This window comes from Rhodnius prolixus, unplaced genomic scaffold (assembly GCF_049639745.1).
Source record: "Rhodnius prolixus isolate KJV_2025 unplaced genomic scaffold, Rpr scaffold_2, whole genome shotgun sequence".
Lineage (NCBI taxonomy): Eukaryota > Metazoa > Arthropoda > Insecta > Hemiptera > Reduviidae > Rhodnius > Rhodnius prolixus.
This window is the reverse complement of record NW_027411592.1, coordinates 241,350-268,300: the sequence shown is the minus strand read 5'-3', so window position 1 is coordinate 268,300 and position 26,951 is coordinate 241,350. Positions and strand designations below refer to the sequence as shown.

Here is a 26,951-nt window from a genome sequence, read left to right as displayed (position 1 = left end):
TGGCACATGTGTACTATTGGTATAGCTTGGAAAAATATGAAATTTTATTGTGATATGTCAACTAGTTTATGAGTTACAGGGCTGTAAAGTTGCCAAAAATGGGCTGAAAAACAGGGACCCCGTGTTTTTGAATTACTGTAGAACAAGGATGAGCAACACGCGGCCCGCCAAGCATTTCTAAAATTGAATTTATTTTATCGACTTTCTCCCATCAATATATTGTTATAAAATTAATTATAATAAAATGGTAGTACATACTAAACCGAAATATTTTTTTATGGTGAGTTACTTGTCGACGACGTTTTTAAACATGCAATACGAACGCGCCGCGTCTGCGCGACTTTTTTGTGACGAGATACACACTTGTCGGTGACTTGTTCAAACATACAATACGGACGTTTCGTAAATTATTAATAAGAGTTAATCTATGTGCGGCCCGCCAAAAAAAATTGAAATTTAAATTGGCCCATTGATTAAAAAGGTTGCTCACCCCTGCTGTAGAAGCTTTCCTAATTGAGCCACAGACTTGGGATTGGTGTCATTTTATAGCATATATAATGCCCTTTCCTGTGATACGCGACACCATATGGGTTGGGATTAATAAAGTTTGTTAAATTTAAATTTAAAATTAAAATTTTAAATTTTTTAAAAAGTACATATTTTAAAATTTTAAAATTAATTCCGTGAATAGCTAGTAGTGTTATGAATCACTGGGCAAAATATTAATTTGGGACGACCATGGCTTCATTGTTAAAAAAAATTAAGACTAAAGCTCCTTTTCATGGAAAATATATTTTAATAAAATTAAAGTAATAAATAAATTGAAAATAGTAATAATGAATCCAACCGAAAATTTTTTAAAACGCCCGACTTATCCCGGACTACTAAGGCTAGGATATATAAGACTTTAATAAGGCCGGTGCTAACCTATGGGGCAGAGACCTGGACCCTTACTGCTGCAATGGAAAACAGCCTCAGGATATTTGAACGGAAAATGCTAAGAAGAATATACGGACCTGTGTTAGACAGTGAGTCAGGCAACTGGAGAATCCGTAAAAATAGTGAGCTGTGCGAGCTATACCAGGATGTCAGTGTCGTTCAGTTTATCAAAATCCGACGTATTGAGTGGCTGGGCCATGTGGAGAGGATGCAGGACGATAGAATGCCCAAGCAAATGTTGTACGGGGACGTATATGGCACGAGAAGAAAAGGGCGCCCACGAAGAGGATGGCTTCAAGATGTTGAGGATGACCTAAGAACACTTTCCGTCCGCAGGTGGAAAGAAAAGGCCATGGATAGAGATATATGGAAAGGCATTATTAAGGAAGCCAAGGCCCACCCTGGGCTGTAGCGCTACATACAAAAAAACAAAAAATAATGAATCAATGAATCATAATTAATAATTATTAAGATTTAAAATATTGATTTTGAAATCATTTTTAGAATTAATAATTATGATTACAGTAATTATTCATATTAATTATAATATATTATTTTAATGAAATTTAATCAAATTTACAAAAATAATTCAAGTCAATATCTTTGTTCAAGAACAGTCTTCTTTGGCTGAGATAACAGCCTCTTTAAGTTGGCTTAGGTCGGCAAAGGGCCTTGTGATGGCGTAGGGGGTTCGGTAAAGAGACTCACAGCACGTGCCAGTTTGCAACGACCCTATGAAAATCAAATCCAAACTTCACTACAACTTTTTGAGTGGGCAGTAGAAAACATCACCAACATAGACTTTGCATATTCAACCCAGGAAGACTATGTTGAATCTGAGTGTTTTTTAAAAAATCGGTTCAAGCATTGGCTATTAAAGGAACACAGCAATACCATGCTTTCATTCCCAGAAGTAAATCCAAAATATTGGTTAAAAACTTTTCTATGAACTCAGAAGCTTGCGAAATGGAAGTTTCAAAATTCCCTGATTAACTAAAATTAGCCGACATATCAGGTTGCGTCAGAGTAGTCTATAAAGAAACTGGTGGCTTAGATATGTTTTAGAGAAAATGAAGAACTTGATGAAGTAAAAGTAACTTTTCTTCATCCAGCTGGACCCTCTAAATCATCTCGTATCCAAGAAATGCTGATATTCTTTGGGTCTCAGTAGTGGATGTTTTGATAAAAATTGATCCTGTGACTCTGACTGGAAGAACTTACATATGTCCTTCTAGAAACTGATGCATGTCAAACAAATGAAGCCTTTTCAAGCTTAAAATAATAAAGAGATCGTATTACTTAACAGTATGTTTTACTTTGGACTTATTAGTGGAATTATTATTAGCATTATTCTATTAACATGAATTCAGAGTTGAATTAATCGGATTGGAGCATTAGTCTTAAATTTTTTTAACAATGAAGCCATTGTCGTCCCAAATTAATATTTTGCCCAGTGATTCATAGCACTACTAGCTATTCATGGAATTAATTTTAAAATTTTAAAATATGTACTTTTTAAAAAATTTAAAATTTAAATTTTTAATTTAAATTTAACAAACTTTATTTATACTAACCCATATGGTGTCGCGTATCACAGGAAAGGGCATTATATATGCTATAAAATGACACTAATCCCAAGTCTGTGGCTCAATTAGGAAAGCTTCTACAGTAATTCAAAAACACGGGGTTCCCTGTTTTTCAGCCCATTTTTGGCAACTTTACAGCCCTGTAACTCATAAACCAGTTGACATATCACAGTAAAATTTAATATTTTTCCAAGTCTATACCAATAGTACACATGTGCCAAATTTCAAAAAAATCCGAAATGGTGAGGTTCAGACCCCGTGTTGATTTGACATGGAATGACCCTTTTACAAACTTAAACTGGGTTCCGTTATGGTATTAGTAACTTCCAGAAATGTATCTTTTTTCTGTTATTTTGACCTTTTCCTTTTTATCCAGGTCTGATAAATTATCACTGCTATCATTTTTTTAAATTTAAAATATTTGATGAAAATAATTTACTGTTTTTATTGAAAAAGTGACTAGCAAGATTCGATGTTCAATGATTCTAACAAAGGCGAATACCATTCCCTTCAGTTTTGCAGTGTACCATAGTTCCTTATGAGCTTCACAATGATGGGATGGGAATAATAATTGACAGAAATATCTAAAGTAAACTTGGTGGAGCATACTGGAAATCATGAAGGCTGTGGAGTGTACCGATTTTCATGCTCTATAGTAGTAGTAATAATAGTAACTCCTTAACAAAAACTTACAGTTTAAAAAGTTAAGTATAAGGGTTGATTAAACGCCAAAAGGTACACAAATCATGCCGTTTAATCAACCTTTTTACTTAACTTTTAAAAAAACTGTAAGTTTTTGTTAAGGAGATATAAATATGATCTGATTGTTACCTGAAAGCTTGCAGAGTTCCCTTTCTGTTAGTGATTTCAAAAATTTAATCGAACAAAAGTTAAGAATAACTAACCTAATTAAAACGGTAGAATAAGCAAGAGAAGCTCATTAATTTTGAATCAGTTGAATAGAGGTATGTAAATGAGCATGGGCTTATCTAGAGCGGGGACCAAACCAGCCAGCGCTTAACTTTTTTATGACAAAAGTGAAAGTTGAAGAATGTGCGGAGAGCTAGCTGGCTGGCTAGCTGGCTGGTTAGGTACATGAAGAACTCTCAGGAATATCCGCCCTTCACACTTTTGGACAAACCTACTCTCGAGCTGTCCTTTGATGGTCATTGCGATCATTTTCTCATCTTACTGATGCCCTTCAAGAACCATTGAGGCTTATGGAAAATTACCGAGTAGCAATAATGAACTTTTTCGCGGCTGGCAGGCGATTTTCACTCGTCAGTTGCCTTGTTCCAGCGCTTTGTTGACTGAGGTCATCTTGTGAGGGTTCCCGGGCAGAAAAACTATCGCCTCATTAAATTTTCTTCAAGCATTTACAGTACGAAAGTGCTTAATAACTTTTCAGTTACAAAGTAGCCCTAAGTTAATGCCTTGTTAAGTAGATTGGACGGTAAAATGGAACTCTATTGAGGATTATACACTTTGTTTTCTAACTTTTAAGGAAACATTTTGTGTGGCCATAATTTAGAAAATTTTTGAATACTTATTTATCCAAAAATCATAAAAGCCAAAAGACTGAGACGAACTGTATTATTAATATTATTAGTGTGGTGTGGTGTTACAGCGGAAGGCGAGCCGGCAGTAGCGCGGATAGCGCTGCAGTATGTGTGCGCACAGTGGGGGCGCCGCCTAGGACTGCCACCATCAACGGCACCACCACGCCCCCAGCCTACGACCAGACTAAGGTAACACCCATCTCCTCACTTGCTTTCTTTCAGTGTGGCCTTCTTGTGGCTGTGACTGGGAGCGCAGTCAGACCTGGCTCTTTCTCACTAGCTAATAAGGAAAGTCTTGCGAGTTTTCGTATTCGGTTTGAAGACATTAAATGGACTGCAACTTCCAGTTCTTGGAGGTAGTCTTTTGGGTCAGGTATATTATATTCAGCCGCACAACTCTTCTTGTTGGGCCTCTCCTCCTCTGCAGTTCTTTTATGACACGAATATTCTTCGCATATGTGAAAGTGTTAAAAATTATGACGATTATAGCGTTCTTCTTTGATTAGAATTAGGACGTTCTTGCTGAATTCCATTAAATGAATTCCAATTCATAGGACGTACATATGAAAACTGGCCAAGCATTTCAAAAAGAAGAGATTTTAACAAGCGCGTCATTGCGGAAATGCTGTATCCAAAAGTAACAAGGTAGAAATAATAATTTAATTTCCCTTCAAATTTTACCCTTTTTTTTATGACGTAAAGATTTAGAATGTTCCCTCCTCTTTTATAATTGGCCACCGACTACCACCGACTGGACTCCAGCAAGACTTACAATCTGTGGTGGAGAATGTTGTTGCAAGTCCAGTTGCCAGTAGGTCGCAACACTGGAGACCCACGAACCGCCCCCTTTGCTAATTCCAAGTCCACTTGAAGGCTTGCCCAGTCCGACGTCAGTCCAATGCCATGATCCTCTTCTGGTTGCTGGACGCAGTTAATTGGAATTGTTAATTTAAAAAAATCTTAATATATTTAGCAATAAAGTAACTATTTATAGATATATTTTATTTTTTAATAAATAATTAAATTTATTTTTTCAAAATTATCTACATAATAATAATAATTAAACACGACGTCACATTCCTTTAGTGATCCGACAGGAATTGGTTTGCAGTTAAACCTAAAGCAAAATCAGTTACGAACTTTTTCAATAGTAATGTAAGTAGTCAATTCATAAACTTTGCCTGACTTTTAAGAAGGTTAACTCCAGTGGTAATAAACTAAAACTACAAGAGTTGAAAATATAAAATTCTAGCGCTACAGATTTTGAAACAAAGTGTAAAGGAAGGCCAACTACCAAATTAGGTATCCTGGACGGAGGCGACTAACAAACACAATTTACTATGATTTTTTTTGCATTATCCATTTTATTAAATCCAAGGCCGGGAATAGAACCCAGTACCAAAATATATGTGTTTTTCGGGCCTCGCCTCTAACCGCTCGGCTACAGAGGCGCTTACCAGATATTATGGATATTTGTAAAACTAAAATAAATTTGTAACTTGTAAAATTCTAAATAGAGTAATTAAAATAAAGACATACTACAACAAAACTAAACGTTTCAAATCCATGAAGCAAGTGTATACAATATATTCTGAAGATTTTTCTTCATTAATTTTTTTAACAAATTTTCTCAACTATAAACTTATATTATCCAATTAAATTTTGGTTGACCAGGTGGAAAATGCACTTGTTGAATGAAAATTATTAATTATTTGGATTAGGGCTTAATTTGGACTTATTTTAGTCGTTCAGCATTTATTTCTTAAAACCATTTTTCGACGACCATTTCTATTTATATTTTCTTTATTGGTTATTTACCCAATTTCATTGAATTCTAATTAATGTAATTAGGTAAATTTGAATGATATGAATACGTGACTCTCATCAACTTAAATTATATATTTGAGAAGAAAAATTAAGAGAAAATATTAGCCTCTAATAAAATATTGAAAATAACTAATAGAAAAAGTGGTCGATCAAAAAAATGTAAATAAATAAAATCTGAAGTAAAAACAAAAAATAATATAAAATATTATACATAATAATAATATAAAAAAGAAATCCTAAAAAATGGTTCCAATAAAAACTCTGCCACAGGGGGGTATTACTAAAAATCAAAATTTCTAGCTGTTTCCTGTTGTGGAAAGGTGAGATTAATTCTTGCAAACGAATGATTACTTTTCTTCTTTATTTGTGAATTGCATCTACGATCGTATGTCACATGAATAAAATTGAATTTATGACCGATGAATGAATGTGTAATTCGGAATTAAGAAGAGAATATGAATTATCATATGAAGTTATGAACGCTGTTATAATTATATACATTTTCTCCTTCAGAGGGCTTTAATACCGATATTTTCAGTGAAAACTTGAAATCGTAAATTTGGCACAAAGTGGAGTTGAAGTGGAAGTTGTAGCAGCAAGGGAGTGAGGGGAGCAGTATAATGTATCCCCAATGCAAAGGTACAAAATGTATGTAGTGTAGATTGAGCTGGCTGGTTCGGTCGGTTTTTAAATGCAACTAATTCATCAGCAATTCGTCAATTTCGCGTTTAAGAATCATTTAGCTTGTCTTGCAGCGCTTTCTTCTAGGAGGAACCAAATAGTCTTTTTGGATTGGTCAAGTGGATACTTGGCTTTAGATGAATGTTTAGTTGAGCACGTCTACTGATTCAATAGGATGACTGGGAAAACAGAGAAAAGACGCAATAGTGCGGCCTTGAAGTGATCTAGTCGCAGGCGGCCACTCCCCGCATCTTGGCACCACATTGACTCACTGCTGGACCACACATCAATATACCCACGAGGTATTGTAAATGTAAAAAAAAAAATTATTGTTCCATCTTCTTAAGTAAAGATGCCGGGTTCGAATCCAGCTGCCGGCTCTCTTATCTGGAGCTTCTTATAGCTCACTTTTCAGTGATGGATAGTTATTCTACTATAACAAGAGATCACTCTGGAGGCCCGCAGTGCACTAAAAAAAAACCTTCTGGAGCCTATAACCTCTGATGTTGACACGCCTTAATTTAAAAACTCCAACTGGCCAACCAACGTAATGTGATTTCACCAAAAACCTGTTTGAGGTTATAATTTTTTTGATTGCAGATATCTCCTCCTCAAGAGTTTACGTGGGTTGGTCCCAAAATAATTGAATGTTTTCAGGACAATATGAGAATCTATTTACAGAAATACCGCTGAGGTTTTGCCATAAGATAACAAGATAGGGAGGTTATTTGCCGAAATATAGCTGAAAGAAGTAGTTTCCCCGCGAAAGGGGCATTCAAATTTCAAATGTGGGTTAAACGGATGTCTGACTCTGCAGGAGTAGTTTTCCAGTTTTTGAAATTTCCTATTATAAATTGATGAGTGGCCTGTTTAAGTAAATCAGAAGGTCAACTGGAGTAAGACTAGCTATTGACAGCGGAAGCAGAATGTGGGATGCAACTAGCGGAATGTGTCCTTAGGCAAGCCGAACAGCAGTATCTCTTCCGTACTGGGCCCATTCCTGTAATTCTACACCCTCAGTTTAAACAAGTGGTTCTGGAATCAGCGCCTTGTGCAAAGCTACAGCTAGAAATGGCCATTCAAACCCCACAGGAAACTGGATCTTGTCACACTCTCAAAAATATTCATAAAAGGTTCGATCAACAAGGGTCAGCGCTAAATGAGTTCGGTTTCCATAGTTTCCTATGAGTTTCTTTAAACTTGCTATGTAGTTGTATAAATTCGAAGAGAAAGTTCTGGAATGAAACAATTCCCTTCATCTTCTCTTTCATTTCACCAGAAATATTTCAAATTTTCTATTTCTACTTTTCACGAAAAATATGCGATTTGAGGGCGCCTGGCTCCAAAAAAGTGATTTTAGAAAATGAACAATCAATGTAGGAGTGTGAACAAAATTTTTCAAAAACTAAAGATTTAGCGAATCGCATTGATTGTTAATCAACATGAATTGATCAGCATCAATTAGAATCAATTAATGTAATGATTGTAATGATGGAAGTAATGTAATGTTTTTTATTTTGAGATAAAAGGAAGGGGCAAGAGAGAGGTCTATAAAGGTCGATGCATCGACGCATTGGTCTGTCTAATGCAGAAGGTATATTTGTGTTTGGAGAAAGGTGTATGGGTTCTAGGAACCTGCAGGAAGTTGATGTGCAGTGACGCAGCCTCACGTGGCGAGACAAAGATCAGTTACTGCATCTAATAACACCGTCATAATTACAAACACAACATATTTTTACCGAAGACTTATGTGTCTGCTTAGGAAATTCAGATTGTTAACTTGACGCGTACAGGGAGCAAAGGACAAGTGGTGTAGAGCAGAGTATGGTGCGAATGACGTCAGATATGTTCCCGGACTGACTCCCCTTTGCAGATCTTTATCTGCGTTAGTGTGACATCATCATCACGGCTGTCATCCTACCACCACCTTTTATAGTCCTTCATGTTTTCACATGATTTGCCCTGATTGCTCTCATAAATTGACTCATTTTCATGATCAGATCCGATACCAAAAAATAAAATAGAATTACTACTTATTTTTTTACATTTTCTTGGAAATTACTCCTTTACTTGCTTACGTTTATACATTTACATTTATTACTTAGACTTAAAACTAAAAATTTATTTGAATAACTTTCTTGAAAAATCATTTTTAGAGCAGTTCAAAGGAGAATAGATGAGAGGAACTTCGCTCAGTTTCAGTATCACTTCTACGAACTGAATGTCATTATCAATGAAATATGTTTGTATTGGTGAGTTTGAAGAACTTATTAAAAGCTAGAACCTTGAGAATTAGAGTACGAGAATCTCGTGAATGGTCAGAGCAGATTGTGATTAGAAATCTGTATAAATCTCTTGGGACGACATAATTTCAAAAAAGTTTTGGTATTTTTATATTTTAAGATAGGTCCCCTCAGGTAGTAATATTGAAGAATTAGATGAAGTAGCAGTTCTGAAAGGGGCCTGCTTCCGTCCTTACAGTAAACGTCTGAAATTTTATTAGTAAATATGTGATTGACCTGGATGGATTAATATTCTGTTCTTGCTACAAATAAAGAGTGGTAACGACAAGTGGTGATTAGAGAAGGCGGTAAAAGAATTGGGCGCATTCGGCAAGAATGCAGAAATAAGGCGCAGTTTGAGCGAGATAGGAGTAATAGACAGCGCTGACAGAGTATGTGTACATATATAGAATTTAGGTTGGCGGGTGAACTTGAATCGTGCAGTGGTGGGGGCAATGAGTGGCAGGTTTGATCGCTGCTCTAGCGTTCAGTTCTCATGGCGACCGCAGTGAAGAGGTTGGACGCGCTCTTTAGAGACCTCAAGTTTGAGGACGGCCGGCGCTATTCGGTACCAGCGCAGATCGTGGAAGTCACCACCCAAGTAGACAAGCGCTGCGATGTACACGGCGGCTCTAGCAGCTCGCTGGTCGTGCTCCACAGACGCGGATCGGTGCCTGCTGTGGAGCTTGCGCCACCTCCGCCCGCATCACTTCGGCGGCGGGACTCGCTGGTGCTGGGCTCGTCCGCCCCCAAGGAGATGCATCCTTCTTCGTTTGCTTCCACCTTAAGAAAAGATTCGTCCGACGGAGCACCTTTATTTCCACATCATCACGCGCAACACCGACGTGATTCTCTGTCTAAGAGGCGTTACTCCACGGACTCGTTGGACAGTGTTCGTAGGAACTCCTGGGACCCCAGTCGTAGAGGATCGTCCGGCTCCTCGGGAGCTGGCTGCGAGGATCCTATTTGGGAGGAAGTGAACATGAAGTGCAAGGTAGGTGGTGATAGTGTAACTTGTTTGTTGAGCAGCGTGACTGATGGTAGACAGGTTATTCACCTCCAGCTGTGGAGCGCTTACATACTTATTGTAGTACTTCCTACAGCAACCTGTTGCGATTCACAAAGCCAACTTACTTACATACATACAGAAAGAGCAACTGCCGCTTTGAGCTTTTCTAATTTCCCATTTTGAAATTTCACTGAAAAATTCGTTTCGAGGCCGTTTGCTTAACTTAGAAAATTCAGGTGTGTGAATTCTCACACCGATTTCTTTTTCTTTAATATTTCATATTTCAAAGTTAGCCTTCACGAATACTAGTCTTTGTGTCTATTTTTACAGAATATGTGAAAAACGTACAATCGAAGATAACTCAAAGTTGCTATTCCGTTATGGATCTCCTCTCAGGTGGCAAAATTGTCAGCCGGAAGTGAGATTTTTCTCATTTTGCTTCCGAAATGGTTTTCACAATATTCTTTAAGCTTGGTATAGTGTTAACCAACTTCAGTTTTTTGAAACGTTTTCGTTGCCACCGGAAGAGGAACTATGCAGATTAGTTAGTTTCACAAAGCTAGTACATCTACATTTACTAAATTTGGAATGCTGTTGGTTTTTGTGATAAACAGCCGTTAATTGAATGGCTAATTCTTCCTACTCTTACTTACTCGGAACTACTTCTGCTTATATTTATACACTTACTGTGTTCGGTTTGAAAAACTACAGGAACAAAAATCCTTAATACTGCTGGAAGTTCCATCACTTGTATTAGCGGTAGAAAGGAATCTGGGATGAAATTTTGAGCTGGAGTAGAGAAAATAGTATGAGTGTTGGCGGAAGGAATGCAGGATGGACGGAAAGAAGGGATGTAGTATCCAAATAGAGGTGTAAGCAATGGAAATGTGAAACAGATCTCCAATTTCCTCAGCATTTTGTGACGAATTTTCTTCGGATTTTATGGCAATTCATAACATGAACAGCGTATTTAATGCGCAGAATTTTTTCATGTGGGCAAAGCCGGGACTAAATGGAAGTGATAAGTTAATTAACCCTGAAACTTCCGAAAATAAATTTTCGAAGTTTCAATAAAATTGTTAGGTTAGGTTAGGGATAGTAATGCATCATGCTGGGTTGGAACTCGAGAAAAGAGCGGAAAAAGGAAGTGAATAGCTTACACTCACGTAGTGCAAGATTTTACTCGCACCAAAATCGAGTGCTAAAGAACATTTTCCCGTGATCAGGGGACATCAATGGCTACAGTTAAGCTCAACGTCACCATCGCAATAGCTGCTCTTAATTGGTGGTAAGAGGAAGTAAAAGCGAGTGGGAAAGATATATTGTAAAGGGGGGGATTCACTGCTTTCCTGAATGAGATACCTCACTTGCGTTTTCATGTACTCTTAAGAGGGCCAATAGTCTCTCCGGAAGCATTTGTTTTGGGATGCCAAGAATACGAAAATGTGGGTTTTACAAATAGATCTGCCCGTTTATCTCTGCGTTTGCGCTCAGCATATCTCAACAAAACGGAAAGTTATAAAGTTCAAAACTGACTTTTAAATTACCAGCAACGATTTTCTTTGAACACTACTTCTGATCTTGAGATTTGGTACTTAAAAACCAAGGAAATTCTTCCTGTTCTAAGGGGGCATAGGAAGTTAGGTTCTTCTCCGAAATGCCATCCCTTGTAAGCTGTGAAAAATATTTACAATATTTAATTTTACAATTTAAAAAAATATTTTAGTTTGTTCGTTGCCCCCTCATTATCTAACTCGAACTCGGGTAGTAGTGGGGAGGTTACCCGCCCTGTACGTCATGTCAAACATTCCAGTGCCAGGTTGTTGATAGTGAAATTTTTGAATGCGGTAAGATGATGTCACAGCAGTGCAGAAAAGGATGCATCTCGCAGAAGGTTATTGTAAGGTTCACCGCAAGCCTGCTGCCGCCTAATATATCTCTCATGAACAGCTACAGTTGGTAGGTCTGTTTTATACCCTTGTACCCTACAATCCTTGCAGTACATTACACTCTGCATTGTAGAGCCGTTGATTTTTACTTTCTGCACCAGCTACCTGATTGATGAACGAGGTTGTTATATTAAGTAAATTTGCTCGTTTGTCTAATATTAAATCAACTGATTGCCTCTCATTACTTTCTCTAACCGTTATTAAATTTTCTACAAAACTTACAATAGAATTTTTACTAAAAAGAGAATTCCTTGTCTTCAGTACTCTATACATTTTTTACAGTAACCAAATTATACTGTTAAAAAGTGACGTCACACCGCTCTCTTAAGTCATATTTCTTAAAGAAATAGTTTCAACGGAAGACCTAACGTACGTCATATCCAAAACATCATGAAACCCCGAAGCTAATGTCCAGAAATATGCATATTAGTCCCTATGTACGAGTAAAATATAAACTCTAACGATGAATAGGATACCAGCTAAATGTTGCGCATAGCATAACAAAACATAAACAAAAGATAGCCTTTAATTTTTCGTATAATAAAATCTTGTGAAATTATCGATTATCGATCATCGATCTTTAGTCTCTGCGCATTAAGAGAAAATTTATGAAATAATGACTGCTATTCTTTTGGAAGTTCAAAATTCGTTTACAAATTTATTTTAACATCAATTTCTAATTTTCAAGTATACATTTTAAAGTTTGAAGTACGTTAAAACTTCTGTATGAGAGTGTTATGAAGTTTTATACGGCATAGTCATGTAGAAGATTTGATTGGAAGCTCGGTCTGTGTGACACGTAGGTAACAGACTGGTCGGAGATCGGCATCAGAGTGCAGTCGGACAAGGCCGACAGCCGGCCAGCCAAACTACCAAACTAGGAAACTGGGGCGCGCACATCTCTCCACCTCTTCCAACCTCGTTCTTTATGGATCTGGTTGTATTGCTGGCAGAGGTATCAGCGTTACCTATCCTATTGTGCTAGTTGGAGAACTTGAACTTCTAAAGGTTTTCCTTAAAGTTGCTCATCAGCCAAAATATCAGGAAAGTTAGTGGACAGTTATTCATGAAAGGTTCCAAAATATCTACCCACGTATTGCTACATTTGTGATTCTCAACAATACACCAGATCAGTCAAAGTGACATATACCTATATTTTTGGGGCCTAGTTACTTGCTTTCTTTGAAGCAATTCCTGAAAGCTCAGTAAAGAGGGGATGTAGTAATCAGAAAAGATTCAAACGTTTTGCTGCCTACTAATTGTGTGAATCATAAATTAGTGGCGTGCCAATTGTGTGTTTTAGAGATAGTTGCGTGCCACTCGCGATAATCAGTTGCTAGCTACTCTTCCATTGGCCTGGAAATACTAATAATGCCGAGGGTAACTCATCATCATCATCACTCTTTCAAACTCTCTTGCCACTCTTCTTAGATTTAGCGCATTCTTCTTCCACTTCCACTGCTCCAATGGGGTGGACGGGGATCTCCTATAATGATACGAAGTACTCCAAACCAGATCGCTTTTGCTGCCGAGTGCAGAACGAACTTAGGCTTTATACGTCCTGGTCCTGTCCAAATTACCCGTTTTGATTCTACTGGGTCTGTGTTGATTCAATACTTTGCTCTGTCATTTTTCTTTCACCTTCAGCCTGTCAATACATCGAGTCCACTTCAACCTTGAATACCAAACTGTTTCAAGGTAGCTAACATTCTCTCTATGCCTCCAAGGCACTTAAATGAGTTCATCTTGACTGATACATGTGATTTTGTTGACAATGAAAAAAGCTGTAATCAGTCTATCCACAATAAACATTTTGTACTTTGACACCCAGGCAGATAAGCTCCGCAAAGCAGTCTCCCTAAGCCAGTATGTCAGAGGAAAAAGCCTAGAAGAAAAAGTCGGCAGCGTATTAGCGTCATCTTTTGATAAATAGCATCCAACTTCTAACAAGTTTAATTATCAAATTTCTGTTGTCCAGATTATTGGATATCACCTTATTGATTGATTATATGGTGACATCCAGTAACCTGGAACAATAGAACGCTGGGAAAGACAATTTGCTCAGATTTCCACTTATTCTACACACCCCGATCTTTTCCAGAAGTTTAATTCTCCATATCCGGGTGAAAACGTTTTTGAAACATAAAACACCGCGAGGCTTTCGTTGAAATCCACTTCTTACCCAAATGTGCTTCGTCTTTGAGTGACCAAGTGTTCTGAATTTGGCTTAGTTATTCGACAATTAACTTTTTTCTTTAAAAAAAAAAGTTAAGGAAAATGAACCTAAGAGTTCTCCAGCTCTTTGTAATTGTGGGACAGGATTTGATTTGTAAAATTTGTGTAGTTGTATGACGAATCAAGATGTTGGGTAGATATGGCCGCTACCTAGCGGCCAGATATTTTAACCTTAGTCTGCCAGCATGCCGACAGGTTGCGTGGTAGGTTGTCTACATCACTTTCGCAATAATAATATGCGTCATTTAAATCAAATTACAGTGTTGCCATTAAATCTGTGGGCAGCAATAATAACAAGCCTGAAACTTCTTATGATCGATATTTCACGAGCATATCATTGAAGATGTTTAAGTACATATGTTTAATACTTATAAAAGATGTTTAATACGTACATATGTTTGTGTTGTGACATAAGTAACTGTTCCTAATCTGACAATTATTATTGGTTCGTAATTGTAGTAGTCTTTTCATGTGTTCAGTAACAGTGAACGCAATTACGTCAAGTAGGTGTGAGTGTGGAGGTAAAGCTGCAAGCACTGCGTAGAATAGGAGAGACTTGCACTACGTACAAGCGTAGAACGGATAATTACTTTGTGCAGGATTAATAAAGACGACTTTTCGGAGATACATGAGAGGAGCGAAAATATCGTAGAAGTCGGATTACATGAGCACTGAAATTCAATCTGCGGGCCAGCTTATCATTCCATAATATATAATACCGTCCACCTAAGGCATACTAAGATTGTCGCGGTTGAAGAACGGTCTTCCTATTGTGATGATGGCTTCAAATTAATATATAATATAATAATTTCTGATTGTGTGATTTATAAATCTAATAAGAATTTGTTATGTGTGCAGTGGCAGAGTTTTGATCTGCAGGTAGTTGGTCATTTTCTGAAAAGTTACGTCACTCCCTAGCAGGATGTCCTGCAGATTAAAGGAAACTCTTACTAGCAGGAAACATTTAATGAAACTAAATGGGCACCTTTTTTTATTAATTACTGCAAATAAAGATGCATGGGAATTACAAATAAGTAAAAATAATTATAAACAAATTGTTATTAGTAATTACTAGTGATTGGCTAATGAGTAGAATTAAATATTTAGAGGATGAAGCAACAGCTTGTTCTACTTCACTTTGCGAACATATTGGGAATTATACTTTTTTGTTTTAATTTTTGTATTGTATGTAACATACATGAGAGAGATTGTTTTTTATTTTGATAAAAAAAGGTATTATCTCATTGGGTACTTAGTTTAAGGTGACATAAAATAACTATCAAATTGTGAAGATTTCATTCTAAATCGCAAATGTAAAGCAACTTAAGGAATATTTAAAGAACACCTTTAGCAGCGACCGTAGAGACCCCGGGGTTTACTGCCAACTAAATGTAGATTGACTGCCTTAATTGACTGCCAGATCAACTCCCAAAAATAATTCAGTAGGTGGTTACTTCCATTGACCCTTTCCCTCGAAATACGGAAACGGATGCGAACCACTGCAGCATGAGAAGGCTTCTTGCGGAAATGGACAGTGTGAGGGCCGGAATTTCTGAATTGACTTCTCACCAAGGCTAATAAACATTGTTGGAGCAAGAAGTGGTGGTAAGTGAGGCTAGCAGAGAGGAGACGGCATTGTGTGTATGACTGACACTCCCATTGTCCAGCTAGCATTGTTTGTATTGCTGCCCATCTGGAGATCAGGAGTTGCAGATTTGACAGTGGCCGTCCAGGTCGTTCTGGGGCAGAGGAAAGTGACCTCCATACTCTATATGACATCCAGATCTAGCACTGCCATTGTGCTACCACTTCTTTACATTTATTGTTGAATTGTTGAGTTTTTAACTACGTACTTCTTCTTTTTCATTTTAGAATAGACTTGGAAACGGTAAGGTTCTCTGTCGTTTAGTATTATTATTCTTGTCCTCGTTCGGCAAGTCCGGGCAGATCGCTGAGCTACCAGCTGCGGTGGTCTCCGTATCCAGTTCCATAAACAGTCTAACTTGCTGTCATTCCGTGAGGGATGTCATCCTGCAACGTCCCCGGTAGTCTGCATGTCACTCTCATTAAATTTCACTCTCTTTTGTTCTGTTTTTGCCGGCAAGCTTTTGAGATTCCTAAACTTGAAAGGAAGTTTACACGTTACTTTGATTTTATTAAGCAGAGAAAGTTAATTGTTGGTTAGACGTGGCGAAGCCATTGTTGGTGTATGGAGCCATGGCATCAAAAATCTAAGTAAATGCATTATTAAGATTTTCACTACGATAGAGTTCTCTGCCTCTATTTACTAATAAATGAAATTTTCTTGGCCAAACGGAGAGTACAGGTCCAGGAGGATAGAATCGTGTTAGGATGTCCAGAGATATGAGTGGCAGGAACCAGAACATAACTGCATAGCAGTTAAAAATTTCGCTACGGGTGCCTCCTCTAATCAAGCAATTTAGATTGCCAAAATAAATCTGCTTATCATTGCCAGACGAAATGAAAATTACTCGGGTTTTGAAGTACATGATTTCGAAAAGTGAACGAATGTAATGTTCCGCTGACGAACAAAAAGCAACAGAAGAAATGGTACATGGTCCTAATTAAGTGATCTGATTTCTAAAAACTTGGCATATTCACCTTCAGAAGTTTGGAAACTACAAGACATAGCGCTAAGAAAAACTCATTTCGAAAATTAGACTTGATGGCGGCGACATGCCACCAAAATGAGATAAGTTAGAAATTGTAATTTGCCAATTAGATAACAAGATCAAGTAGAAGTGGTTGCAGTCAATGGTTTGTAGGACAGTGAGAGAGAGAAGGGTAGGCTAATTGGCACAGCGCGCTACTGTCTGTACGATATGTCTGGTCTTCATAACTGTATTATCTTCATTACTAGACGGCGGCCCATCCTTTGTTACACTAAGTAACCGGTCTGACGGAGTGAATGCAACATTCAGTATGTCTCGGCCATGTATGCACCCATTTCTAGCATCATGTACAAGGACCGAGATATTTGTCTTACCATTAGCTCTCTGGTATTCTTGTTGGGTGCGAATCTCCGCCAGCTCCCGTTTGTGCATTCTATTCTGCATACGAAATTGTAGTGAGGAACAGATTTCCTTTCCTTCAAATGACCTATCGCCTAAGTGACTCGCCAAAAGATTGCCCATGAAATGAAAGGAAACTGGTTAGTTGCAACTGTTCATGCTCCCTCCCCGACATGAAGAATCGGAAAATAAAGTTCCACTCAGTAAGGCACTTCCCGTAAAAAAGAAAAACAGCAATGCATCGGAGAAAGTGAACTTCCTCTATTTTTCCAGACTTGCATACGACGGTACGTTACGAATATTTTCAAATTACCCCTTGCTGCCGGAAAATGAGTGGTTAGTTTGGAGCGACATCATTCCCCTTGCAATACTCCTAGTTGTCCGTCACACTCTCATTTCAAGTCGCTTTCTATAAATTCTGCCAGCTTTCCAATAATTACTTACAAGTATTTTATTAATTTTAGCACTTTGTAGAGAAATAATGGATTAAGTAGATTCACTTCTCCTTACCAGAATGGAGAGCACTAGAGATCGGTAAATGTACTTTTCAGTGTACTTTATGACACAGCTAGAGTGCTACAGCTGATATCTGGGTCGTTCTCTCGAGAAAGATACCCGCAACAAAACACACTCCAAAAGCGAGTTCTCAAGGGTCTATTCATATCTTTCGGTTAGAGCTCAATTCCGAAAATTGCTTCCCTAAGGGGTTAAGGGGAAATATGGGGCTATATGAAACCTCCGAAATTTGGTCGTAACTGCAAGATTACCTCCCGAAGGAAGAAGTTGCATTCGTGTTTTCGATTTTGAGCCTTCAGATTAATCCGTTTTCAAGTAAAAGAAATTCGAGTAATTGTTTACATAAGATTTTCCCCTAATTTGTAGCTTCATTCAGATTCTCCAAATGACGATTGTAAATCTGTTTGTTCAATGCTGGAAGAAATTTTCACTTAGACCGAAACCGTCCTTCCTTTATTTAATTAATGTTTCCCATTAGAAAAAGAATTGATTTCATTGCGCACGTGGATTCTCTGATGACATTGCATTGTAGTGTGTAGCGCACTTGACTATAGCCTGATCACTGTAATAACTACACATATCAGTTTATTTCCCAGGCGACAATGATAACAAATGTAGTGTAAAGAAGAAATTCGGTCACTTTCGAGTGCGAACATTAGATACATGAACAGGTAGTGAATAGAAGTGGAAAGGGAAGAGGAAGTAGAGCGAGTGTTGCACAGCAGTTGCTAGAAGAGAAAGGATATGTCGGAATGTGGGGAGGAAGAGGAGGAGGGGTGAGGAGAACAGAGATGTGAGTGAAACCAGGATCTCTTGGTGTAGAGCAGGTGTCTAGTTGGAGGGGATGCATCAGGCGGAGATAGGACTCAGTGTTCAGTAGTAGCACGCGAGTGAACCATGCCACAGCAGTGCAATGATGCTCAGAAGACCCTGGCCTCCACTATATTCGGCACCTCCGCTAACCTACGCCCCGCTGCCTGCCCCTGACTATTACTACAACAACAAGGGTCGCGAGTACTTCCTACTTGCCCCTTATTTCCGGGACGCACTGCCGCCGCCGCCGCCCCCGACCGGCGCCAGATGCCCCTGCGCCTGTCTCATGCGCTCGCACAGGTCTCGATCTCTGGACACTATCACTTCAGACGCTTTCTCTGATCCAGAAGATGTCGTGTACGAAGTTAAGAAATCTGCACGATCTCTTCACCACAAGCGGCGCTCCATGGAGGATCTCCTCGAACCTCAGGTTACCAGAAAGAGCAGGGTGAGTATTCCAAAGATAGTGGTCAAAAACCAATGTCTCATTTTTTTAAATCAATAACAACTTTCATGCCTCAGAATGGTCATAAAATGAATTTATAAAATAAATAAATAAATTATATTATATAACAAAAATTTCATGTAAATGATACAAAGTTTAAATATTCTCTAAACATTTTGGGGAAAAATAATTTGAGTAAACACGTTGATTCGGACATAAGGACTTCAAATCTGGGAACTGCCAAACCGACAAAATACTAACTGAATGAAAGCTAGGACTCAGATACAAAATTTTATGTATGTACCATCACATCATGTGCCTACTACGTCAGCATTAAGACTACTCACATCCTAAACATTCCACTTCTTAGAGACCCAAGATAATTACTTGGCAAACGATTCCACAACGATCTAGGTGCACACTTACCAAGACAACCTCCAAGACCATACCAGGAATCCTCCCAGTCTTTTGAAAGGCCGTGGCTTAGAGATAACCTGTCCAGGAAGGTCAGTTCCTCTCAAATCAGTTTACTTTTTTCCAGATCTACTTATTGCACTATTATAGTACTGAATTAAATAATAATAATAAAAAATAAAATAAATAAACCCTGTTATTGACCTGCGGCCAATTCCCCATTATTCTAGGGAACTTCGCAGTGGACCTTTACTCCAAAGATAACCAAACCTCCTATCTTAATACGCTTGGATCACTTTTTCTGTATGGAATGGAAATTTTCCTGTACAATTTTCACACCACAAAAACATATAGCAGTGGTAATCAACCTGGTCTCTACCGCCCACTAGTGGGCGTTCCAGCATTCATGGTGGGTGGTAGGGGTTTTGTACGATAATGAAACACTTTCCTTTCTTTAATTTAATTGACTTTTTAAAAACATTGAAATGGAAATTTTTTTAAGGATTAACAAAATTTTCATAGCATTTTTTAAAAACATTTCATTAGGTTTTCGTAAAATTCTTTAGTGTTTATATTTAATTTCTGAATATATACTATTTGTATCTCCCGCGCATAAGTTTAATTCACATTACGTAAGTGAAAGTAATGGCGCTACCACCGCTTTGCATTTTTGGCTATAGTCTGCGATTTATCTCAGAACAACTTCAAACAAAATATTGTGAGCCCATGCCTCAAGGAAATAAGGAATACGTTCCTGTATGCCGGACTATCTGAAGGTGGGGTTTCAATCAATCTGTTTATTGCAGCATAAAACAATAATTACAATTATACAATGAAGCCCAGTCGATTGCGAGAACATCTTTCTTCAAGCATCCAAGTGATAAATTCAAAGCTCTTTCCTTCCTTGTAAAAGCTCTTGTGTCCCAAGTTAATTAGTACGTATAAGTGAAGCGGTGCAAGATTTTGAAATGCACCGAATGGTCTGAAATATCAAGCCCCCAGAGATTGCAGAAAAAGTGCTTGCAAGTGACTATTACGATGTTGTAAACTTGTGGTTGTTTTGCCCTGCATTCGACGTGTATACACGTCATTGTCTGATTTTTAAAACTAAATTGCACGCTTAACTGGTTAAGAAACAGCAAGCAGCGAACGAAGATGGATTAATTGCCGCTTATCACATTTCACAATTATTGAAAAAAATTGGTAAAAGCTATATTGGAGAAAATGTAAAAATATCCTTTCAAAAGTATTTACCTCAACAGTAATGCATCAGGATATGCCTCCTATTTACCTCAAATTTTATAAACGTTGCCACTAAGCGATAGCAAAGTAAAGCGACCAGTTAAAGAAATGGCAGATAATGTTGAAAAAACTATTCTCCATAACTTTTCATTTGCCATGCAACTGGACGATTTTCACATAATAGTGTTTTATTGATGGCTACTGATTGTACTTTATCTTGATGAAAGCTATACATTACAAGAAGAAATGCTGTTCGCTATAAATTTTATTATGTTACATACACAGTGAACTTATGCTTTACAAAAAATACTTCCTTTCAGTAATATTATAGCATGCGCTAGTGATGGAGCACCCACCATCAATGGTAGGACGCTAACGTGGATTTCTTGCTTATTTGATGGAAGAAATACCAAATGTTTTTTGCATTCATTGTGTGATGCAGACTTCTTGTAGGAAAATTTTTAAGTACAAGCCTCCATTCATCATTAACTATGATTATTCGAGCCGTAAACAAGAGTAAATCCAATGCAAAAAATGATAGAATGATAGCTGTGCAAGGACAATAGTGAAGATTTTATTTCGCTAGTTTTGTACACGGAAGTTCAATGGCTGTCAAAGTGTACATTTTTGGATCGTTTAAAACATTATATGATGTGTCACTCAATTTTTCGAAAGTATTCAACCTTTGTCAACAGTTAAAAAAAGTAAAGAATGATGCTTTTTATTTGGCAGATATTTTCAAGAGATTTAATGATGTCAATTTACGGCTTAGGGAAGCCAATAAAACACTTATAGGTTGCCTAGGTATCACAATACATTATTTATTGACAAACTTAAATTACTTTATTATAATCTAGAGAAGTTTATCAGTTTCCTGAATTATTATCTATAAAAGATGATGTAACTCGAAAGGATATTGGCAGATTCAGTAATCACCTCAATATATATTGAAGATATATGTATTTTGGTACTGGGTTCGATTCCCGGTCTTAGGCCTTGGATTTTATTTAATGGTTAATAAAAGAAATTTACAGTAAAGTATGTTTGCTAGTCGCCTACCTAATTGGTAGTTGGACGTTAAGCCCCGCCTGAAAAAATAGGCGATTTCTTATACTTACTATTGAAGATATTTGGAAATTGAAAGTGTACGACTGGATGAAAAATCTTTTTACCGCAAATATTGAAGAGGCTGATTGATCTTGCCAAGAACTGTTGGTAATTAGATATGATGAAAAAGTAAACATAAATTCGATAGTGGTGGATATGAAAACCTATGGCAAAATAAAAAAGTACACATTTTCATATTTCTAGTTTATTGATACCTTTCCTTACCTCTTATCTTGTGGAATCAGGCTTTAGTATTGTATTATGATCAAAGAAGATACCGCCTGAATATTTCCGAAAGAGGAGACCGCCGTTTATTACTTACAGAAATTGAGCCAAATAACCAGTACTTAGTTTCGCACCATCATTCTCAGGGATCTCGTCATTAATTTAATTAACTTAATGTAATTTCATTAGACTTCATGCTTCTATATTCGCAATGTATAAGTAAAAAAATAGATTTAACTACAGTAAATTATTTGTATAACGATTTATTCTGCCATAACTCAGACCCAAGTTAAGTAATTATTATTGTGTGCTTTAACTTGCTGTAACTCTGCTTTATAAATTTTATAAAATAAAATTATCTCCCTACTTAATAAATCACTGTTACTGTGGAATCGGTGGGCGTTTAAAAACATTTACTACTTACAGAGATACAAAAGTGGGCGGTAGGTGTAAAAAGATTGACATAGAGAAATGAAAACTTACATAATAAAAACTGGGCCCCAACCGAGGTGTCCTGCTATTTTCACATCGTTCACCTAGGAAGGATACGAGGTGTGTTCAAAAAGTAACGGGAATTTTCGTTTTTTGAAAAAAATATTTATTTATTCATCTACATTAATATTGTCGCCTTCAAAGTAGTCCCCTTCGCATACAATACACTTGTGCCAGCGCTTTTTCCAATCCTCGAAACACTTCTGAAACTCGATCTTTGTGATAGCTTTCAGCTCTTTCAGCGATTCGCTTTTAATGTCATCTATGCTTGTAAAACGACGGCCTTTTAATGTTCTCTTTATGTTTGGAAATAGAAAAAAGTCACATGGAGCCATGTCTGGCGAATATGGAGGCTGGGGCATCGTTAAAGTTTTGTTTTTGGCCAAAAATTAACGAACAAGCAATGAAGTGTGAGCAGGTGCATTATCGTGGTGCAAAATCCATGAATTGTTTTGCCACAAATCCGGGCGTTTTTTTCGGATTGCTTCACGCAAACGGCGTTGAACTTGTAGGTAGTACTCCTTATTGATTGTTTGACCTTGTGGCAAGAATTCATGATGCACTATGCCATTAAAATCGAAGAACACAGTGAGCATAACCTTCACATTCGACCGCACTTGTCGAGCCTTTTTCGGTCTTGGCGATCCAGAATGCCTCCACTGGGACGATTGAGCCTTAGTTTCGACATCATATCCGTAAACCCATGTTTCGTCACCTGTTATAACACGTTTCAGTAGATCCGCATCGTTGTCGACTTCATTGAGTGACTCTTGAGCAACTTCCATTCTCCGCTGTTTTTGTTCGAAATTCAACAATTTTGGAACAAATTTTGCTGCCACACGTTTCATACCCAAAACATCCGAAAAAATTTCATGGCATGAGCCAATTGATATGGCAACATCATCAGCGACTTCTCTGATTGTGATTCGGCGATCGTTCATAACCATTTCTTTCACTTTTTTCACGTTTTCATCGGTTGTTGATGTGCTTGGACGTCCAGGTCGTTCGTCATCTTCAACGTTTTCGCATCCATCTTGGAAACGCTTATACCACTCGTAAATCCTTGTTTTACTCATAGCAGACTCACCATATGCCTTTATTAACATTTCACACACTTTATTTCATTTTTTACGCAAAATTTAATACAAATTCTTTGATCCATTTTTTTTTAACAAACAAAAATCGCCAAGCTCGAAAAACACGTCTAACCTTAACGGCTGCCACTTAAGAAGTAAACAATGAATATTACTGAAAATTTTATCGTACTTCAGGGGCATGTGTACCAACGTAATAAAAACAAAAATTTTACAATCAGACTCTCCAAACCCGCGAAATTTAAAAATTCCCGTTACTTTTTGAACACACCTCGTATGTACAAAAATAAGTTTTAAAGAGCCAGTGCTGACTACAATGATTACATATACATACATATGTGCTAGAATGTGGAATATTGAACATCAATAAAAGAATTTCTGACGTCCACAAAATAGCATTAACCAATAATGTCAGCATGGAAAAAATATTTAGAACCGCGCATAAATACTGAAAACAACTGTTTCATGTAAGTTCGTCTATTTAGTTCTAGAATAACCTTCCCTCGTGAGTGCCATCTCAATTGGGTTGTTTTGTTATGTGTCGCATGTTTACAAAATCTGTAGTGATTCCTAATGCATTAACTTTTTCTAGAACGAGCTTGTTTACGTTATTTCATGAATGATGCTTGTATAACATAATTCTTAATTTCAGCATGGATAATAAGAGAAAGGTTAATGTAATTTGTACTCATAAATAATTGTAAGTACTCAATTCATTAAATTTTAAACATTTAAAGTTATTAATTTGTGTAAAAAAATAGTGTCAAATTAGAATGATTATTATTGCGCCCTTGCGGGAAGAGAATTTCTCTTCTCGAAACCGAATATAAAATTTGAATTGTTCGTGATTTTCGTTTCGAAGACTACCAGTTTAAAAACTACTTTTACGAACTCGAAGGACCTCAAAGTCCTGTATTTTCGGTGAAAACTTAAAACAGAACATTTGTTACGATTAGTAAGAGATGTTAGAGTCTTGTGCTAATGAACTTCAGCAAGAGAGGGTGTATCAGAATATTTGGACCCTCTGTGATTTGACCTGCGAGAATTAGGGCAACTGGCATGGAAGGTAAACTCGCCTTGCCAGCTGAATTCAATCATGCAACTAGTTGGAGTATGTTTAATACCAGACGGTAGAATTTTTTAAATTTGCATTTTAACGGGTTTCCATGGTGCCGCTAGTACCGTTATCTCGGTAAAACACTGAATTTTGATATTGCAGCTTTGTGTGTTTTTTTAATCAAGTTGTCTTTCTTTGTTCTTTCATCCCTGTTCGTGAGAGTTCAACGAGTCATACAATGAATTTCCATCTGATAGAGTCGTGAACAGTCTTCTAGAGCCGAACAGGTGTTTTGCGTTCAAGTCCTGCTCCCTTATTGGTAGCACAGAGGGCCACACAATCCCCGTTGGTGAATTTTCCAGCATATACCAGGCGAACTTTCTTCCAGGTGAAAGATGAGATCAGTTTAACGTCGGCAGGAAATATCGGATTAAGAAATAGTAATCCTTTCCGTTGGCCGATTTTCATTTAATCCCAGAGCTTTTATTGGCTGGAGTATCTCAAGAATACATAAATATTAGGCAACCCTTCGGGATTATCAGGTTGATTTCTCAAATGCGAACGCGTTGAAGAGGATTTTTTTTCTTCATGTGTTTGTTGTTTGCCCAATATACTCTTCAATGAGAAATGATTATTTTAATAGTTATCTGTCTCCAGACATGCAAAGAATTATATTTATTTTTTTGTAATGGAACAAAGTAATTACTTACTGTATATAATTATGTTTGAGTATTTTAAAGTTAAGGTCTTTTTTCATTAAGCGAATAATTTTAGTAGTTTAACTTTTGTTTAGTTTTTGGTTTTAAATAAGGTATATAGTTTTTGTGTCTACATGCTATGTAAGTAACATATAGATATAACATTATATTTCTAGTATTATTGTTATTATTATTTTCTGGTTTAATTTTATTTCTATTTTTTTCTTTTCTTTCTCTTTTATTTCATCTTTCGTGTATGCTCATTTAATTTTATTAATGAACTACTCAGGTAAACATATTTCACCAATGTCACTCAGTTTGTATAAGGCATTAACCTAAATAATAATAAATTGTACATCTGTAGATATTTTAAAATGGAGTAAATTTTGTGAAATAATTAGGCTACCTTGTTTTAATTTCTCATTTTCACATGTTTTTATTTCGACATAGTATTTTGTCTCGAAACACAGAGATGTCTCAATTATTTCCGTTAGGCTCAACCGTTTTGCTTAGAGGAGATTTCAAGCTGAAAGAAAGTTTTGGAACGCAATTTGGAGAGAATGGCTGCAGCTGGAGATGGCGCGCTTCATCGCCCGTTCCACTCCCCTGCCGCCGCCATCTTCCTTCACTTTCCTTCATCAAGTATTCCATATTAATAAAACAAGTGAAATTATTGATGAAAACAAAAGTTACATTATTAATAAGACGATTGGTGGGTAGATGTTAATTAAGTCAGCGCTGCGTTAAGCCTAACCTAAAAAGTTAACTAAATCCCCAATGCTCGAGGTTTCTCTTTTACGCCTCTGTACCGTTCCTTACTTATCTCTTCCCTCAATTCCCAATAGCTCCTTTCTACAGATCCTTTTTTCACTCGCTTAACAACTCTTTTTCTAAAATAGTTATTTGCCTGTGACAATCGATATCAAGATGTTAAATATTTTGACAACCAGAGTTGGTAATGGCTAACGCTGTTGCAGTTGGTACACATCTATTGGTGCTTCGTCAGCTCGACATCGTATTCACTCGGATTCACTTGATAGTAATTATAATATATACCTACCTAATTTATATTTATGTAAAAAATCAATTACTTATTTTGTTACTTATATTATTTATTAGAAAATTTAACCCTGTTGTTAATTAATGAAAAAGTGTCAAGTAAGACATTTCTATACTAATTGCTACAAAATTTATAGAAAGAAACTATTCTGAATTTTCTTGAGATATAAGTGAGAACAAGTTAAAATAATAGCCTATTTTGAAATAGATATTACACATTAAATATATAACCAGTTGTTTTTTTTTATTTTATCCAACTGATGGAAGATAAAGTGGAGTCTGGAATATTTCTTGTTCATATTAAATCTGCCAGTTTATGGTTCATCTAGAAAGAGGGAAACAACCTCAACGGCCACGAGTGCGATTAGGGTGGCAACAGTGCTGTGGACAGTGTCGCGTGCTGTTGCTTGGTTGCGTCAATGGGTCATCTGGTTGAAAACAGTCGAACTGGCAGGAAGTAGTCCCTTTCACACTAAAACTGGTCTGACGCAACTACTCCACCAATTGTACTAGTTCGCGTTGCTCTGATTCCGTCAACAACAAATCTGACGTGAAGACTGACGATTATCTTCCTTCTGTTTCTAGAAACCACTGCTTAATAAATGAATTCTCAATGCTCTGGTTGTACCTTTAAGTACTTTTAAGTTTGTCTAACTCCAGGCAGTTACTATCATGCTCTACTATTGACGA

At 37.1% G+C, this 26,951-nt stretch overlaps 1 protein-coding gene across 9 annotated transcripts in view; it reads left to right on the top strand.

Annotated features, from left to right (window-relative positions):
• The window catches only part of LOC141448644 (WD repeat-containing protein 47), a 54,664-nt gene that overhangs the window by 8,799 nt on the left and 18,914 nt on the right, over nt 1-26,951 (top strand). For 4 of the 9 annotated variants that reach the window (XR_012455190.1, XM_074117129.1, XM_074117130.1 and 1 more), the window contains exon 3: nt 4,135-4,273. Coding sequence is in view for 7 of the 9 variants with exons in the window: in XM_074117129.1 (XP_073973230.1) it covers nt 4,135-4,273 (139 nt within the window). In the remaining 2 variants the exon portion in view is untranslated. Of the gene's footprint in view, nt 1-4,134; nt 4,274-9,355; nt 9,869-14,900; nt 18,877-26,951 lie in introns of those variants that run through there. The other 5 variants (XR_012455191.1, XM_074117132.1, XM_074117131.1 and 2 more) reach the window with 3 other exon arrangements.